Source organism: Aythya marila (genome assembly GCF_965140915.1).
Source record: "Aythya marila genome assembly, chromosome: 16".
NCBI classification, from domain to species: Eukaryota; Metazoa; Chordata; class Aves; order Anseriformes; family Anatidae; genus Aythya; species Aythya marila.
The window spans coordinates 14,323,832-14,341,119 of record NC_139057.1 but is presented as its reverse complement, the minus strand read 5'-3'; the positions used below and the strand labels follow the sequence as shown (position 1 = coordinate 14,341,119).

The 17,288-nt window shown below is 49.4% G+C and overlaps 1 protein-coding gene across 1 annotated transcript in view; it reads right to left on the bottom strand.

Moving 5' to 3' along the window:
* The window catches only part of RIMS4 (regulating synaptic membrane exocytosis 4), a gene marked incomplete at both ends in the record, with an annotated part of 49,977 nt that overhangs the window by 13,461 nt on the left and 19,228 nt on the right, over positions 1–17,288 (bottom strand). The window contains one exon of the mRNA XM_082772941.1: positions 2,024–2,165. Within this exon, the coding sequence (XP_082629067.1) occupies positions 2,024–2,165 (142 nt within the window). The remainder of the gene's footprint in view (positions 1–2,023; positions 2,166–17,288) is intronic.

The window sequence follows — 17,288 nt, the reverse complement described above, 5'->3', positions numbered from 1 at the left end:
AACTTGCCACAGTTAATGGAGTCATCCGAATCCTCATTTTGCCTCCTTGGGAACACAGCTACAGCAAACAAGAGAAACCAACAGAAATCTGATTTAGTTGAATACATTTCTGCCCCTCGAGGCTATTCCCCAATACTTCCTTTCTTCGCAATGGGAAAAGAAAGCAGAGAAACTCTCCTGCCACCATGTTTCAAGAGAATAGAGCCCTCTTTGCTCTTTGTACTCTCGGCCCCGTTTGCTTATCGCTGGTGGTTCAGGCAGATAACTGCAATTCCCGTGGGCTCTCCAGAGAGCCCAATTATCCCACCTAGGAACAAAGAGCCCAGGAACCACTTATCACACACTGCAGAGAAGTGGGAGCAGAAACTGTCCCATCCCTGGCAGAGGGGCTGGTGAGGACGTTCTGGCCACGTTTGAGGCTTGAATACCAACCATCAGGCTTGTTCTAATAAAGACATCTGGACTGCAAGACAGGATTTTGACTTCTTTGTTGCACTGGTAGCTACACGCAGCTTGTCCTCAGGGTAAAACAGCACTCGGCCGGGTGCAATATTTTATTGGCAGAAATATTCCCTCTCCAGGAAAGACCAATCCAAGCAGCCAGCATGTGCAAGGACAGGACACAGAGAATTACACCCCCTTCCCAGGAGAATAAGCTATGTAAATATAAAAAGAAAAATATTCTGCTCTGCACAAAAGCAGATTCTTGCCCTGCATTGCCAAGGGACTGAACTTAATCACTAATCCTCCGAATCTCGTAGCAGAGGCAGAACTCCAAGCCACAGGACTGTGGTGGTGTAGAAGGAATATTTCCCCAGAGACAAGGGCTCACGGAAGAGATAAGGTACATCACAGCTCCGGAGTGACAAGATTGCTATCGCAGCCTGTGCCTCATTACTATTTCCAACCTTCAGCACAGATCTATGATGCCTTTCCAGGATTAGCCTACTTCCAAAGCTAAAGAAAGTAGCTCTTAATTTACAGCCCGTTACTTATTTAACACCAGAATTGCATTAATTATTTGAGGGAGCCTTTGGACTACCCTGGTATTTTAGCAGCACGGTGTACTTGGAATACCTCACGGGGCTAGGGAGAGCGCGCAGCGAGAAGCCGAGTGTGGTACATAAGCAGGACTCATTTTAGGTACACAAACATTTTAGTCTCACACCTACAAGCATGGAATTTGATTATATATATATTGACTGCCCCTTTTTAAATACTGTTTTGTTTTCTTGTGTTTTTTAGCCTCTTCAAAGATCCCATGAATAGCCATCTTAATAAAATTACGATAATCTCCATCTATGGCTTCAAACAATGGAAACAGAGAAAAGAGAATTGAAGACAAGTCAGTCCTTGGAGTTACGGACAATGGATCCACTGCTTTGCATTCAGTTATAGGGCCTAAATGCAATAGGAGGTGTTATAACCTTTCTTGGGGTCAAAAAACAGTTCTAAAATACATTTTTTTAGGACACTAACTCAGATGAAACAGAAAAGAAAGTTTGTTAACAAAACTTCTAACTACGGTTTCTAAATAAGTATTTTTAACTAGTGTTTCTAAATATGTACTTTGATATCAGAATAATTATTTCGCTACTTGCATCATTTTTATCACCTTTGCACATTTTTTTTTTTTAGATATTTTTTGTTTCCCAAAGCAAAAGGCTCTTTTGAAACAGGGGAGACAGCCATTGTGCAACATTAAAGACTGCCGGCTTATAATTTATTACCTGTAATGGGCCTCAGCTATTCACCCTGAATTATTCTTCTAAAAGCAAAGCTGTTAAAAGTAATGGGTATCTGCTTCAGCTCAGAATAATGAGGACACTAAAAAAGTATATAAACAGCTAAAGGATGTGCCAGCTATGCAGGCAGAGAGACCTGCTGTAATTGAATGGGCAGTACACCTGCAGCTGAGATGAGTCTGACAGAGACATCGTCTATCACACTGGAGGAAAATTAATAGGTGTAAGAAGAACTGAGCATCCCACAAGCGATTACCCAGATGCTTTCAGTGACTTACTTTCCCTCGGACCCGTAGCTGTTCATGCTGTCCTCGATGGACTCGTGGCTGGCTTGACGGACGGTCCGGCTGGGCATTTCGACAGCCAGCCCCGTTTCTGTGCTCCTCTGGATGGCTCCCTTGAGTCTCCGACCATCCCCATCTAGGAACAAAAGGGGAGAAGAGGCAGTCAGTCAGCTATTGCTCTCCCAGCCTTTTGCAGCAGCAGAGTCAAGGAGAAGCAGGGAAGGTCTTTCAGAAGCCCAGCCCGGCAAGCTGGCAACCAGGCAGCACTCTGCTCTCACGCTGGGTTTTGTTTCTCAGCCCTGCTTCAGCAACAGCTCCCAGCCGGCTCTGGAGCTAACCCAGAGATCCAGCAAGCCAGGGCCCAGCAGATCCTCCAGGTACACACACCACCCTACCTACTTCAGGCATTTGTACCAATTAATTATGCATCGAGCGCAGGTGCACACAGGCACGCGAGCTGGCTCTGTGCGTAACGCTACCCAATTTGTGATGACAAGCAACAATAACCACGGGCAGACTGAGGTGTGCAGCTTGAAAAAGCCTGGAAACACTCCTTAAATCCCACACTGACACCTCTGGTTGCGCGGAGCAGCTGAGAGCCACAGCCCGTGGTCAGCACTGAAGGACCAGCAGGGATGGATAAGGCCAGGCAGCACCAGGAGTGCTGCGAGGGCAGGAACCGTCCCAGCAGGGGAAAAGCTGGGAACAACCAAAATATTCCCTGATGCTGGCACCTGGAATGGCACCAGCAGTGGAAAACCCCGCAGAGAGGCCTATTCCCCTTTGCACACCCCTTGGGGCAGCGCAAAGGGAATTAAGCAGGCTCTCTTCCCTCCTGGGTGCAACCTTGAGAGGCTCAGCCCTCTGAAATTAACAGTTGCTATTTCCATCCTCCTGCTCCAGCAGTCTGTTTCTCAGAACAAGCCACGTTATGTAATGAGCATGTAATGAATACCATTACTATTAATTGCTTTAGCTGGTGCGAGGAAGCTCCAAATTCCATCCCACATACAGTGCTCATCCTGCAACACATCATCTGCAAGTTCTCTGAACAAAGCTCAACGTCTAAACCCTTTTAAAGGTGCCTATCTGTTAAATCCGGATTCAGGAACAAACCTCTAACCCCCCAAACCTCCTGATTATTTCTATTAATTTACTTCTTGTTACATGGCAGCAGCCTCCCTGATGGCACCGAGGAGAGCGCAGTGCTGCAAAGCCACACGGCTCTCAGAAATCTGCCAGTCTTCAAGTAGTGCCCAGCAGAAGAAATGACCCAGCTCTCCAAATATTAAAGGAAATAAGTCTTTCCCTCCTACTTTAGAGAAATATGCGGGTAACTGTACGAACCTCTAAAATATGCAGAACACTTTTTTGTGCAGCGAGCCGCTTGACTTAAAAATACTTCTCTTTGGGGCTTAGCGTAACAGGCACGTTTCAAATCAGTAAGATACCAGAATACTTCCAATTCCACTTCTCGAATTTTAATTGCAATGAAATGCAAAGACAGAATTTCTCCTATAAGCTCAGCCAGAAGTCCCTTTTCCTCCAGTATCCCGAGGTTTCCGACCGGGTAACCACATCGGCCCCCGGGCTCTGCACCAGCAGCTGTCCCCACATCTGCTGCAGCACGTATCCGTGCGTCCCTGTGGGCTAAAAGCTGGGACACACATGTTCTGAGTTAACGTTAACTACAGCTGGGATTGTTTGTGTGCCTGCAGCAACGTATGAAGCGTGTCGCATAAATCAGGAAGACCCACGAACATAAACCAGGTATTTTTGAAGTGCTTCCAAGATCCAACCTTGGGGCAAGAATATTAGTAAAGGCACCAGTAAAAGCAAAGTCTCATGAAACGGCCTTACCTATTTCCCCAACCACTGCAGAGTAGTTGCCTTTGCTGCACCTCTACAAGCCTTGTGCGGTTTGCTTGGAGCCTCTGACGGGGTTTCTGGGTTCCTTGCAGAGAGCACCCCCAGCCCTGCGGACAGACTCAATGGGCCCTTTCACTTCTGTCTCTCACTGACCTCCCCAGACAGCCTTTCAGGCACCTCATCCACCAGTTCCCAGCCCTCCTCCACACGAGCACTCTCAGCACGCTCATTCTGCTGCACCCTGGAGGTTCGTTATTACTACAACCCGGGTGGGCAACCAGAGCCAAAGCAACAAATTGACAAATACATAGAAAAGAAAGGAAAAACATCCAGTAGCCCAGCTATACAACATCTGCTTAAAAAAAAAAACAACATCCTCTAGGTTATTTCTCCAATCTAGTTAGCCATGCCTGGAGACGTGCAGGCTTACATGGCTTGATGAGATGTCCACATCTGGCAATAAGACAGAGGCTGGGGGCCAGGCAAGGTGCTCGTGGCTTTGCATCACCCGGAGCTGGAGGCTGGGGCACAGCCACCTGCTGCTGGGCACCGGGGACCAGGAGGGAGGGCAGGCGGATTGCCTCCTGCTCTGAGAAATGGGATCAGGAGGGAGGGCAGGCAGGCAGACTGCCTCCTGCGTTGGGAGCCAGGCGATTCCAAATCCTCACCCCTCACTCGCTCTTCCAGGCCTTCTGCAAGTGGGTGGTTTTCCAGTATTCCTGATCACATTCACCTCTGTGACATGTAGATGTTCTTACTTAAAAGGGAAAAGGAAAAAAAGGGGGATTATGGTACTGGGGAAACTCTGGGAAAACAGCCAGGAGCAGGTCAGATGCAAAGGATGAGCTGTGACCGCAGTGACGAGTCCTTCATCCCTCCCTCCTTTCCCAGGTAGGAGCACACATGGACGGCTGCACCCAACAAACCATCCTCAGTTACTCCACAGAAAGGTTTCCCCAGCCTCGTTCCCCTTCACCTTTTCGCCAGAAGCTTCCCTTGAGCAGAAGGGGAGGAATGTGACTTGCCAAAAAGGCAAGCTCCCACACCACTGCCGCCCGAGACCCGCAGGAGCACCACAGATGCCATCAGAGATGGGATGCAGGGTCCTGAGCTGCTTAAACCCCTCAGTGAAACCCTACCTGGGGTTGGCACATGACAAAAATTTACGTTCCTTCAACTCCCTCAGCTGGGAGAGAAGACCAGGGTCAGAAGTAACATACCTGGAAAGAGTCAGCACAAACCTGCATTGCCTGCCTGCACACCGAAAACATTTTGCAAGCAATTGTCTGCTCTTAGCAGCCTCTGGGCAACGTGGAGCATCGTGCCGGGGCAGGACCTCCTCCCTTATAACCCAAAGCCTTCAACTCCTTTCCAGATCAAGAATGTAAATGATCAGCCCCCTGTGAGCACTGCCTGGCAAACCCATTTGTCTCCATCGCTGGTGCTACCTGGAACACGTTGGAGTGGTATTGACGTTTCCTGCAGCATCTCCGGATTTATTCCCTGCACCTCCTCCAATCAAGCAGTAAGCCGCGAAGGGTAAGCAGCTGATGGAGCCTGCAGCACAACACGCAGCTGAAGAGCAGAGCCAGGCTCAGAATGACCTTGGGAAGAAACATTTTGCCTCAATTCCCAAGCTGAGGGCACCCAGCACCTCGCGGATGCCGAGGACCAGAAGGGAGCAGCAGACATTTCAACAGGCTTTCTGCCTTGACAGCAGCTCGGACCAGCCAAACAACTTACATTTAGCTAAAGAATATCTTCTAAAAATGTACCCACTCCGGCCTGGAAGAGAGAGAGATGGAGAATCTGCCATTTGCCTGTGCAGTTTATTTCACTGCCTGACATTTAAAGAAGTGACTGAAGTTTGCCTGGCTCCAGCTTTTCGCCATCAGGTTTTTAATGTCCTTCTGCACCACGAGGGCTGCCTTGTGCTCTCGCTGAAAGGCTCTTCTGCAGCGTAGTCGTCACCTCTCAATCTCTTCTGACAAGTTAAGCAGACTGAGCTCTTTATGTTTCTCATGCTCTGGCATTTTTTTTTCCTCTTGCCCTTGAATCATTTTAATGACCTTCCTGGGTTTTAAACACCCTGTTGAGAACAAGCGCGTCGGAATTGAAGACTGCATTTTATTGCAAAAAATAAAGTACAAAGGTAGAATTCAGCTTGTACTCCCATCTTCAATGCTGCTCCTTGCACCTCCTGAAACCCCAGTAAGCTCCTGGTAGAGCATCACGCCTCACTGATGCTGTGCAGCCCTGCATGCCCTGCTGGTATGGCCTTGGAGAACTTTAAAATGTAATAAAAAAAATAACGAAGACATCTTAGGAAACAGTCCATGCAGCTCTATCCAACTCTCCCACCCTCAGTGCTATTTACTACCCTGCTAATGTGCTCCTCACCTGTGAATTTGGTAAGATTTAAATCCATGTTTGCTCCACACCAAATGAAAACACTGAATGGCACCAGACCTTGGAAACAGCCTCTTGTCTTAAGAGTTTTCCTTGCCGAGTGCTTTTTGAGAAGTGAAGCAAGTTTTTAATCTATTTGTCACTACCACGTTTTTTAGGGTCATGTTGTTCTAGGTCAAAATCCTTACATACGCATCACATTTACCCAGATACCTGCTTCCACTAAAACAGGCATAAAAAGGTCTGACAAGACCCACTTTCCCCAAATCCTTCTTGACTGGTATTAATTATATTTGCACCATTTTGTTCTGTAGTAATTAAACCTCATTATCACGATTCCCTTAATTCTGCCTCGGAGCAGCATCAGACCAACAAAGCAGAAGTTTCCTCCAGAGAACCCAGCAGTGGTTGAGGAGGGGTAAGGTGACCGCGCAGGTACAGAGCTCAGCACCCCTCGGAGCATCCTCTTCCTTAAATACAGTCATCCGTCAGCTGCACTGCGAGGCATCACTTCACGAGGATGATGTGGACACTATGGCTGAACTGACTGCCCCAGAAGCTGTATCTGCCTTAATCTTGGGGCTGGGAAGTAAATAGAGTAAACCAGTGGCACCCTCCTCCTCTCCCCAGGGAAACAGCCGCCGTCTCTCCCGCTCTCCCCCATCAGCCGCCACCTGGCTCGCTAAAGCTGTTACTGGCAGGTCTCTGTGCTCAGAGAACAGCGAGTCTGGAAAATCTCCGCGGGTTCTGCAGCAGCTCGTTACAAGGTCGTGGTTATGCAATTAGCGCTATCGCGCAGGATGACACCGCGATGGGGGCTGTGGTGCTGGTGCTGGCGGCACAGCGCGCCCCTCGCGCTGCTGTCCTCACCTCACCCTCCAGCACCTCCTGCTGCTCCATCCCACCACCACCCAAGTGCTCGGTATCTTCCTTCTCTTTCCCGGTTTGTTTTCAATTTTCCCCTCTGTTTGCTCGGCTCGCTGAATGCTACCGCCACAAAAAGCGCGATGGATGCGGTACAGGCCCTCCCACGCTTCAGAATTAATTGGTATTGATTTAACCCTTAGATCACAGATTGACTGCATTTCAACTCGATCAGCCTTGCTCCTAAATTAACCAGCTGCTTGAAGCCCAGAACGTGCTGGTACCCAGAGCACACGACCAGCAGCACCAGCGAGGCCACCCCGTACACCCTACGCGTCCAGCAGAGCAGCCCGGGCAGCATTTTCGTTCCCAAACTCGGAGTACAAGGGGGAAAATCAGCAAGAGAAATCACTCGGATGCTTACTTTCCAGTTGCATTTGCTCTTACTGCAAAGCTCTGGCCAAAATAAGTCTGTCTTTTTCAGGAAAGACCAGTCCAAGCCTGAGCAAAGAGGCTGCATTTGTGTCGTGTTCTTACACCAGCCAGGCAGCGCGCATCGGTGTGCATCCCTGCATGCTGTGGGATATCGACCTGGGCATGCTCAGCTCTCTGGCTGCACACCTGGGTTCCTCCACAACTGAATTATCTGCCCGGCTCCAAACCGAGGCCCAGGTACAAAGCAGCACTCGTACAGCGTGGAGAATTGACAACCCCAGCAGGGAAACAGAGAAAAACCCATCCGACTGAGCCGACGCGCTCCTTGGAGCACGTTGCAGAGCGTGTAGAAGCAGAGACGAGCAGCAGAAATCTGCAGAGATGAGGGAGAAGAACGAGACAGCGCCGTGTGCCTGCTGCCAGCACCCGTCCAGGGGCACCAGGGCGCGTGGACGGGTGGGACAGGACCCAGCAGCCTGCAGAGATGTTCCCCGAGCTGCACAGCAGACGGTGCTGAACCTGCCTGCACAAAGGAGGTCTTGTGAGTCCGTTCATTTTCCACTGCCTCTGACTTCACTCCCGAGGTCAAAGCCGATTCTGGCTTTCTCCTCCATGAAGGTCTGCCCCAGAGAAGAGGAGGTGTGAGCCAGTTTGGGGCTGAAAATGGACAAGGAAAGCACTGATCGCCCACCCGGAGGGCATCACCCGCTGAGATGAGGAAGGATCCCCGAGACCAACAGCCCGGCTCTGGCACACCTTTGGCCATAAAGAACAAGACGTGGGGGCACCTCAGCTCAGCACCCTGTGGGGTTCTGCTGAAGCACTGCCCACTGTACCCGCTTTTAATATTCCAATACTCTACCGAGAAGGAGCCAACACGCTCACATTTCCCCTTTGTCACTGCACAGTTGTCCCTAACAGCTTTAAAAATGTGAGATTTCTTCTTCTTTGGTCAGATGCTGAACCCCTACAGACCTGTGCGAAGATTTGCGTGCCATGAAACAATTCTGTGATTAATAAAAGAACTGCATTGCTCAGAATCAGAAAGACAAAAAAAGGAGACTCTTCCCACAGCCGTGCTCGAGCAGCCAGCACCTGCGGCAGCCTGGCACACGCCGAGCTGAGAGGCAGCGTTGGGCACCGCCGGCCCTTTTACAGAGGTAGCTGTGCTTGGAGAGAGCCACGCTGTTCTCCTAAGGGGATGCTATTGCTAAGGAAAAATATATAAGTCCATTTCGGAATGCAGTTTAACAAGATGAACTCAATCTCATCATGCCTGGCAAGCTCCAACATCCTGCCAAGTATTCCCAAAGTCGACATCGTAATGGAGTGTGAATTATGAGCACCTAAAGAGCGGCAGCTTGTGCCGTGCTCCAGAACATGCCAGGCTATCATCACAGCCTGAATAATCCACCAGAAATGACAGAAAATGGCTGGGGATAAACAGGGGCACTAATCAGGCTGTTTGCTTCATTCCCCTTGTCCTAGTTTCAGCCACTAATAAAGTCACACCCTTTCTTCCCAAATTAAACAGAAAATCTTCCGTGGGGTGGAAAAAATGTTTTAACACGTTCATTCTTAATCTGTGCAGATTAAGTGCACCCACGGAGCAGACCAGGATCATTCAGAGGGTTATTTTTATTAGGTAGCTGGCAGAAGGCAGCCGGCAGCAGCCCCAGAGGCTTCCTTTCCTTACCCACTGGGATGCCCAGGAGGGAGCTTCCCCTGCCCCATGGAGGAGCATTACAGACGTCTGTGTACACAGACGTCTGCAAGTCTGTGTACAGCAACAGTCCTATTTTTAAAGCCCATCAGGGCTTAATTTAGGTAGGCCAAATCTAACTTTCTTCCTCATCCTTCCTATAAACGCTAAAATTAGCGCAGATCCAGCGCTCCCCTGCACAGCCCGTCCTCCCCTCCACCCACCCCAGCCCTTTGAGGAGCACTTTGCCTTCACCTCCCTCCCAGCCTGAGCAGGGGAAGCTCCAAAAACCACACATCTGTTTTCAGGCCTGCCTGCAGCTCCCAAGCACCCCGCAGCCCAGATCCCAGCTCCTCAGGACTTTGCTCCTCCAAGCTGCCCCGGCTGCGGTTTGCTGTCCCCCCGCCGATACCCGCACGTCTCCACCGCCGGGCTGGGGGAGCACGAGTGAATCCCTGCTTTGCTGCCCATCTTCCTGAGACACGCTTTCCTACCTTAAACTAGGAAAATGTCCTATTTTTTCTGCTCCTTTTGAGGTTAAACACAAACGGTTTCCATGATATTACATTTAATTATTTGACCTTTTTGATAATTCAGATGTATAAGAGAAAAAAAAAAGGCCAACGGTCTCATTTAGAAATTTCTAATGAGTTCTGCAATCCTTGTGTTCTGCAATCCTAATATTCTGCAACTTTCAACAAATCACATGTCAGCGAAGGAAAAAAAAATCCCAAATTTTCCTACCTACAAAAGAGACAAAGCTAAGAAACCCAAAGGTAAACCTATATACTGCGCTGCCAACGACTTTTAAAGAGATTTTTGACTATCATTTAAAAAAAAGGGAATAAGCTTTTCCCCACTGAAAAAAAGTTACAGCACCACAGCACTATAAAAAATTGATCATTTCTCTCAGAGTATTTCATGGGAACTGCTTTGCTGCGAGACTTCTCAGAATTCTTTCCACGTGTCTTTTTTGCTTTCCCCGTTTGCAGGAGCAGAACCTGAACAGCTTCTCCTGCTGGCTGGTTCTGCATTTTTATTTTATAAGAAAACGGAGCGTGCTGCCCCCTGCTCTACCCTAACCTGCCATGCTTTGCAGGAAAGAGCAATTAAACGAAACGTCCGCGTGCAGGCAGCACGTTCACTGCTGTAACAATTCTTCAACAGCCTCCCAGCAAACCCAAATCCTTCCCTGCTGGCTGCCCAGCTCTCTAGGGACAGGCAGGCACGGCGCTGCTGACGCTGCAGCGACCGCCCCGGGCAGAGCCGCGTCTCCCAGCCACAGCCCGGGCGCTTTTCATCTTCTTCTTTCCTGTCTGAGCGAGGAGCGATTCGTTTAAACAAAAATAAAGCCTTGCTATGATAGCTGTAATGCAATGAGCGACATAGATACACACTGCAGAGCAAAGAGGGGAGGCAATCTTGCCACTTCTTGGATTTGGGGGGCCTGAGGGTCACTTGGAGTTTAACCCCCCCTCCTCGGCTGGAAGGTGCCAGGGGCTGCTACCTAAATACACCCCCAGCCCAGGAAGGTTGGGCTGGCCGGCTCCAAGCACAGCAGGTACATTTGGCACAGCCCCGGGCTATTAGTAACAACAAATAACACAAACTCGTTTACCACTGCATGGCAATATTTGTTCCCCATTAAGCTGGGGGAAATGTCAGGCACAGCACTACCAATGACCAGTGCTTCAAAGCACAACCTCCTCGCTTCAAAACCCCAAACTTTGCAAGCTATGAAGATTTGGGCATCATGAAAACATGAAAAGCCAAAAGGTGAGAGGCAAGTTCATTTGCCAGGGCCATCCCTGAGCTTTCCCGTTGTTATTTCACAGGAAAGACCAGAGGTGGAGCCGACAGGTGTCCTTGGAAGTCCTCCAGCAGACCAACATCAGTTAGAAAGGCCAGGTCAGGATTTCTGGTTAATTACAAGGGAGTTGAAGCAGAGCACCCTGTCCTAATTCTGCCATCCATCTTAAACTATTAATAACTCTGAGGACATTGTTTAAGTCCGGGATCTGAAATATGAATGAGCCTGAGCTGCAGAAAACCTCTCAGTTTAGAAGAGGATCACAAAAATGAGGTGACTTCTCAAAAATAAAGCAGCTAGAAAACGTCACTGTAAGAAAATGACGGCAGAAGATGAAAGAGCTGCCCTGCCTGTGCTTTGCTAAACCAGGAAGCTTTGCAAGAAGCTCTTCTGCCCTTCCTGAGCCTTCTGAGCCTGTCTGCTCACTAAGCTCACCTCTGGGAAGAGCCCACCTCACTGCTCCTCACTGCAAAAAGGCAACGGGCAAAACACCTCGCACAGCCTGCTCCTGAGCTGTGCTCTCCTGATGTGGATGAGGTCTTTGAGGTTGTGAGCACCCTGGAGCAACCCAAGCTTCTCAGAGAAGCCAACACACCTTGCAATACGGGGGATATACAATTTATCAGACCCTTCTTTCTGGGGCACTAATTCGGATCTTTCTCCCCACCATAGCCATCTTCTCAGAGCATTCGTAGGGTGTGCGTCTCTCCTAGCTCCCCACCAAATTCAGCTGAAATGGAAAGCCTGTGCTAGAGTTAAAGGAGCGATCAAGAGAGAGGAGAGCATGAGGACTGGGATCTGGCTTCAGCACTGAATTGCCTCTCAAATTCACAGCTAAAGCGGGTAAAGTTTAGTTTTCATTCAGACAATTCAGGGGAAAAAGCTGACAAGCTCTAATATGAGATCTCATTCACGAGATTTTTCTCTTCTCTTCTGTCCCTGCAAAGCTCTTTTAAGAGCAAGCCACTTTGTCAAAACCACGTGTGTGAGCACAAAGAGCGAGCATTGGTCTTGACACAATAAATGAGTCATGCAGTCTTTTGTTCATTTGTTATAAACAATTAAAAATGCAGCCACGTTTCTGTAACAGGCACGAAGCCACAGCGCCCCAGAGTCATTCATAAACTAGACTCATGGTGCAGAATCGCACTTAGAATAGCATTTGATTTGTGTTTAGCTTGGGTTGTAATTACTTCATCATATTTTCCTTAAGGAAATGAATGATCAAATTCACAAGGAGCTGACTTTAATTATACACACTGCTTAATAACTCGCGTCCATTTGGAGGCAGTTATTTGATCCACTGTAGACGCAGAGAGAGGGAGACGATGGCCTGGCTTCCAGCAGAGCCGAACAATCCCAGGCACTCGGCTCCTCGGCTGAGTTTCACCAGGCCATACAACCACCTGGGGCAGGCTTCTGCAAAGGTGCTTTCACGGAGTACCTGCAGCAGACTTGCTCTTGCAGACGGAGGCACGCTGCTCACACGGGTTGTCTCACTCGGCCACCTTTCAGGAGCACGGATTACCCTGACACAGCTCGAGCGCCGGGTCCTGCTCAGGTAGGGTGCGAGCAGAGCACCCTGCCCTTCGTGGCCACGATTTCTGGCTGCTGGAAGAAGAGGGTCAGGCCTCCTGCGCCTGGAGGCAGGACAGGGCCAGCCGTCGCATTTTAAGCTCCAACATAAGCGGTTCATGGTTAATTACAAAGCAAAGTGGTCAAAACACTGCGTCACGTCACACAGGGAACTGCCCTGTCAATCACACCGCCTCGACGGCATCTTCAACTGGTGCCAAGGCAACGCATCAAGCACTGAAAAACGCCATCCACCACTAAAAACTGGGACGCTGAAAGGTCATTAGCAGGCTCCCAGCCAAGCAAAATGTTGCACAGCCCAGCCCCTGCAGAGGTGCAGGACTCTCCATCCAAGCGACGTGCTCACCCACAGACAGGGCAGGCACATAACCGCCTCCTGCATCTGTCTCCTGCGTGCACAACGGGAGCGCTGGGTATAAAATCATAAAAACCTCGTTTGGTTTGAATTACCCAGTGACACATACACGGCAGCAAGTTCACCAAAAGCCCACGATTTGTGCCAAACCTTTCTAAATGCATTTTGTAGAAGGAGCAGGGATGAACACAATGCTTTAGAGCACCTCGCTGGTTTCTCTCCCTTGAGCTGGGGAGCAGAAATGAGAAGAGATGACCACGTCCATAGTGCCAGCTCTGCAGACAACACTGCCTGCCCAGGAAGAGCAGGCAATACACAGCAATGTGTATCTCTGTTTGGTGGGAGGGAACGTTTTAATGTAAAGAAACAACCTTTGGTGGGAACTTTGTCACCAGGCAGCTCCTGGCCACGCACAGCAAGGCCCCAGAGGTCAGTGGAGGACACCGCACGTTACCCTTGCTAGCCAAGTGTCCGTGCCACAAGCCGCTTGCTTTTAGACCTGCATTTCACTTGTACACACATTCTCATGCTTAAGTGGAGGCTGTGCTGAGGTAAAAAGGCCTTGGGATTTCTTGAGGTTGGTACCTGGCCACACAACCCCTTTTCCCCCCAAGCTGTCTTCAGAGCACCCCATGCAGGGACCACGCTGGTGACCGCATCCATCTGCCTGCGTGCCAGAAGCGACCTGTGCCAGGACGGAGCTGCAACTGCCCACTTATTTCAGCTATCATGAAACTGAACCTCAGGCGCATCAGAAAATGGGTTTTGGAGAGAGACGCCAGGTCCCAGCCCATGCAGTCCCTGACCACAAGTGAGAATTTCGGAGCGAGCTCGGAGCAGAGCAGCATCGTCCTCTCCTCTCCTCTCCTCTCCTCTCCTCTCCTCTCCTCCCTCTCCTGCCACCGGTTCAGCGCTCGGTTTCCCTGGCAACAAAAAAGAGCATCACCACAGCCTTCTCCCTCGCAAACGGCATACGAAAATGTGTCATTTTTTTCTGCTGGTGTCTTTTATCGCTAGGGAATAAGCCTGAACTCAGAACTCACCACTCAGCAAAGATGGAAATAGATCTCCATTATTTCTATTTAAAATTTAAGTATCTTTGGAGCCTTTAAGCTTGTCCAGAGATAGGTAGCGAGTAAGGGATTTTAATTCATTAAGTTAAAAAAAAAAAAAAACCTTGCTGAAGTTCACCTTTAAAGATAAATTATACAATCTGACGAATTTGGGGAAAAAAATGCAGCTCATAAATTTAAAATCTGTATTGTAGATTCTGTTAATATTCTCTTTTGAAAAGCATTAGAAATGAAGATTACAAATTTAATAATGTAACACAGGGGAGGAATTATCCTCCTCCCCACATAAAAAGGCAATTTGTTCTTGCCTATAAATTGACTTTCTGTTACTGTCATTATCCAGCATAACGTGCTAAAATTAAAGGCTGCCCCACCGCAGCCCTGTGGCAACCCACGGCCCAAAACCTCTCATCCCAAGGATTTAGGGCATCGGGACGAGAGAGGGGCAGCGGACTCTGCTCGCTGCCGAGTGCCATCTCCTCGCCATGGGGCATCGTGACACTGCTGGGCATTAACAAGGGACTGAAAAGCAACGGGACTAAACCAGTAAGGGGGGGGATAAAAATCAGGAGCAGAGGAATATATTGGGCTGTGGGTGGAGGCTGGGCCTGTGCCCTGAATCACAGGATCATTAAGGTTGGAAGAGACCTCCAAGGTCATCTGGTCCAACCATTGCCCTGCTACCACTGAGCCATGTCCCCCAGCACCACGTCCAGCCTTCCCTTGAACACCCCCAGGGACGGTGACTCCACCACCTCCCTGGGCAACCCGTCCCAGTGCCTGACTGCTCTTGCTGAGCAGAAATGTCTCCTCATTTCCAGCCTGAACCTCCCCTGGTGCGACTTGAGGCCATTCCCTCTGGTCCTATCACTGGTTACCAGTCACCATCTGTGCCCAGCCCACCAGGACCCTTTTCCCCCGCAGAGCACCAGCTCTTCACCCCTCGGCATGCTGAGTGTGCCTGGACCACTGGGATGCTGCAACACCTGCACGAGGACTTCCCGAGCAGCACCAGGATTACAACCTATACTCAGGGGTTTCCTCAAACAGGCAACTACATGCAAACAGCTCCACTGAGACAACGTTAAAAACATACTTCACGTCTTCGCTGTCTGGTGAACCATGGCTCTTCTGCTGTCTGTAAGATACTGATGGGTTATGACACATCTCAATAATAAAAGAAACCTCTCTGCCACTTCCTAGCAGCAGCACCACCCCTCCCTTTAGCCTCGTCCTGGTACTGTACCTACCCAGCTGCACATTCCTTCTGTCACTTGATTTAACAAAATGGAAAAAAAACCATCCCTGTTTCACCCATCCTTCACACAGCAGGCAGCTGGAAAGCTTGCTCACATCTTCGTTAATTCTAGAAGAAATCTGAGCAACTAGCACTGGGGGATGAGTTTACAGCAGCTGCTGACGGTTCTTGTCATTTCTGTTCATGAATTGCAATGAGTCTTAAAAGGAACGAAGCCGGTGTTTGGTCAAGACTGCTGCAGAGTAATGACGGCCAGCAGGCCCAGAAGGGGCTGCCAGCAAGCAGGCTGGTGTGCCAGGCTAGCACAGGACCTGCTAATGGATGGCTCTGACCAGATGTGCCCTCTGCTCTGCGACAGGTCAGGTCTCAGCTTGTTGGAGGTCCCTCACTGCGTGCAGTCAGCAGTATTTGCTTAAAACCTCCCCAGTTACCCAAACGCTAATTCACAGGAGCTCAGCGCTGGGAATAATGGCAGAAAACGAACACGAAGGGGAGCTGTGATAACCAAAGAACCCGTCTGCGAGTCTGACACACGCACAGCAGCACCTCGCAGGCTCCCCCAAACCCAGGTTTCTGTCTCCCTGCTGCAGCAGTTACCAGGTCATAGGTGTGCAGATGGCCGGAGGTCCATGCCTTGCCCTTGGCCTACTCTGGAGAAAGGCATTGTATTTCACGTCTGCTCCGACCACCCGCTTCAATCAGAGTAGGCTATAAGGCGTTTGATTTTGAAGCCAATCACAATTCCAGCTCTCTGGATCCACAGGAGACTGCGGTGCATCCTCCTGGCACCCTGCAAGTCACATTCCTTCTCAGAGTCCTTCTGTTGTAAAACCCTTCTCAGAAATTTCATCTTACAAAGCACGACTCAGCCCTGTGAAAGTTATGCAAAATTTGACTTTTTCATTTTTTCTACTACAGAGATGTGACTTTCTCCACTGCGTTTTACTGCTATGTAAAGCAGCTTTCCCTTCCAACGGTCCCCAGTCCTTTGCACAGCTGCCTAATGAATTCAAAGCGTGACATTTTGTTTTTCACACTGAGGTACACGAGGTACAGCATCGCTGTGAGATGAACTGGAAAACACAGGAGGCAGCGAGCCCTTCCCAGCAGCCAGCCCCAACGCCCTCAGCAGCACCCCCTGTACATTACAACTCTCAGCTTGCACCCAACCCACCAGCAACCTTCACTAAACAAACCAACGTGAACTTTGTAGACTATGTACAAGCCTCTACAAATAACAGCATTTCACAAACCCCAGAGAAATTCTCTCCTTATTTCTGATACTCCGTTTCCTACCCCTACCTGGCTACTTGGACGCTTTGGTCACGAAGCCGTTCCAGGATCCCAGTGGATGTAAATCCTAGAAAGACTTTCCAGAGCACTGCAAAAACTCCTCTGATGTCACCCACACAGGAGGCTACAAATTGGCACTGGGATTTGTCAACGCTTTGTTTTGATCTTTTGGCAAACAAATCCACCCTCTGAAATGTTTGCAGGAAGCAAAGATAAAAAGCAGTAATGAATAAAGACCAAAGAAGTTTGAAGGGCTTATTTTTACCAAGTAATCAATACCTTCTGGCAGCCTTTCTCCAGCTCTAATAATACCAGCGAGGACAGTAACCCTTGGCAGTTTTTGTTCACCGCTCTGCAAACATTATCTAATTAAGCATCGCAACCTACTCCTGGGAAGGAAAAGAAAGAAGGAGAGCATGAGCTCAAGTTCTTCTACAACGAGAGAAGGTAAGAAGAGGGTGAGTGTTGGAAGAGAGAGACAGCGAGTGCTAAAACGAGGTTAGAGCTGAGGAGCTCCAGTTTTTGCATGCCCATTCAACCAACCACATCGTCCCTCCGGGACCAGCTACAGAGGAAGGGTATATTGGTCACACAA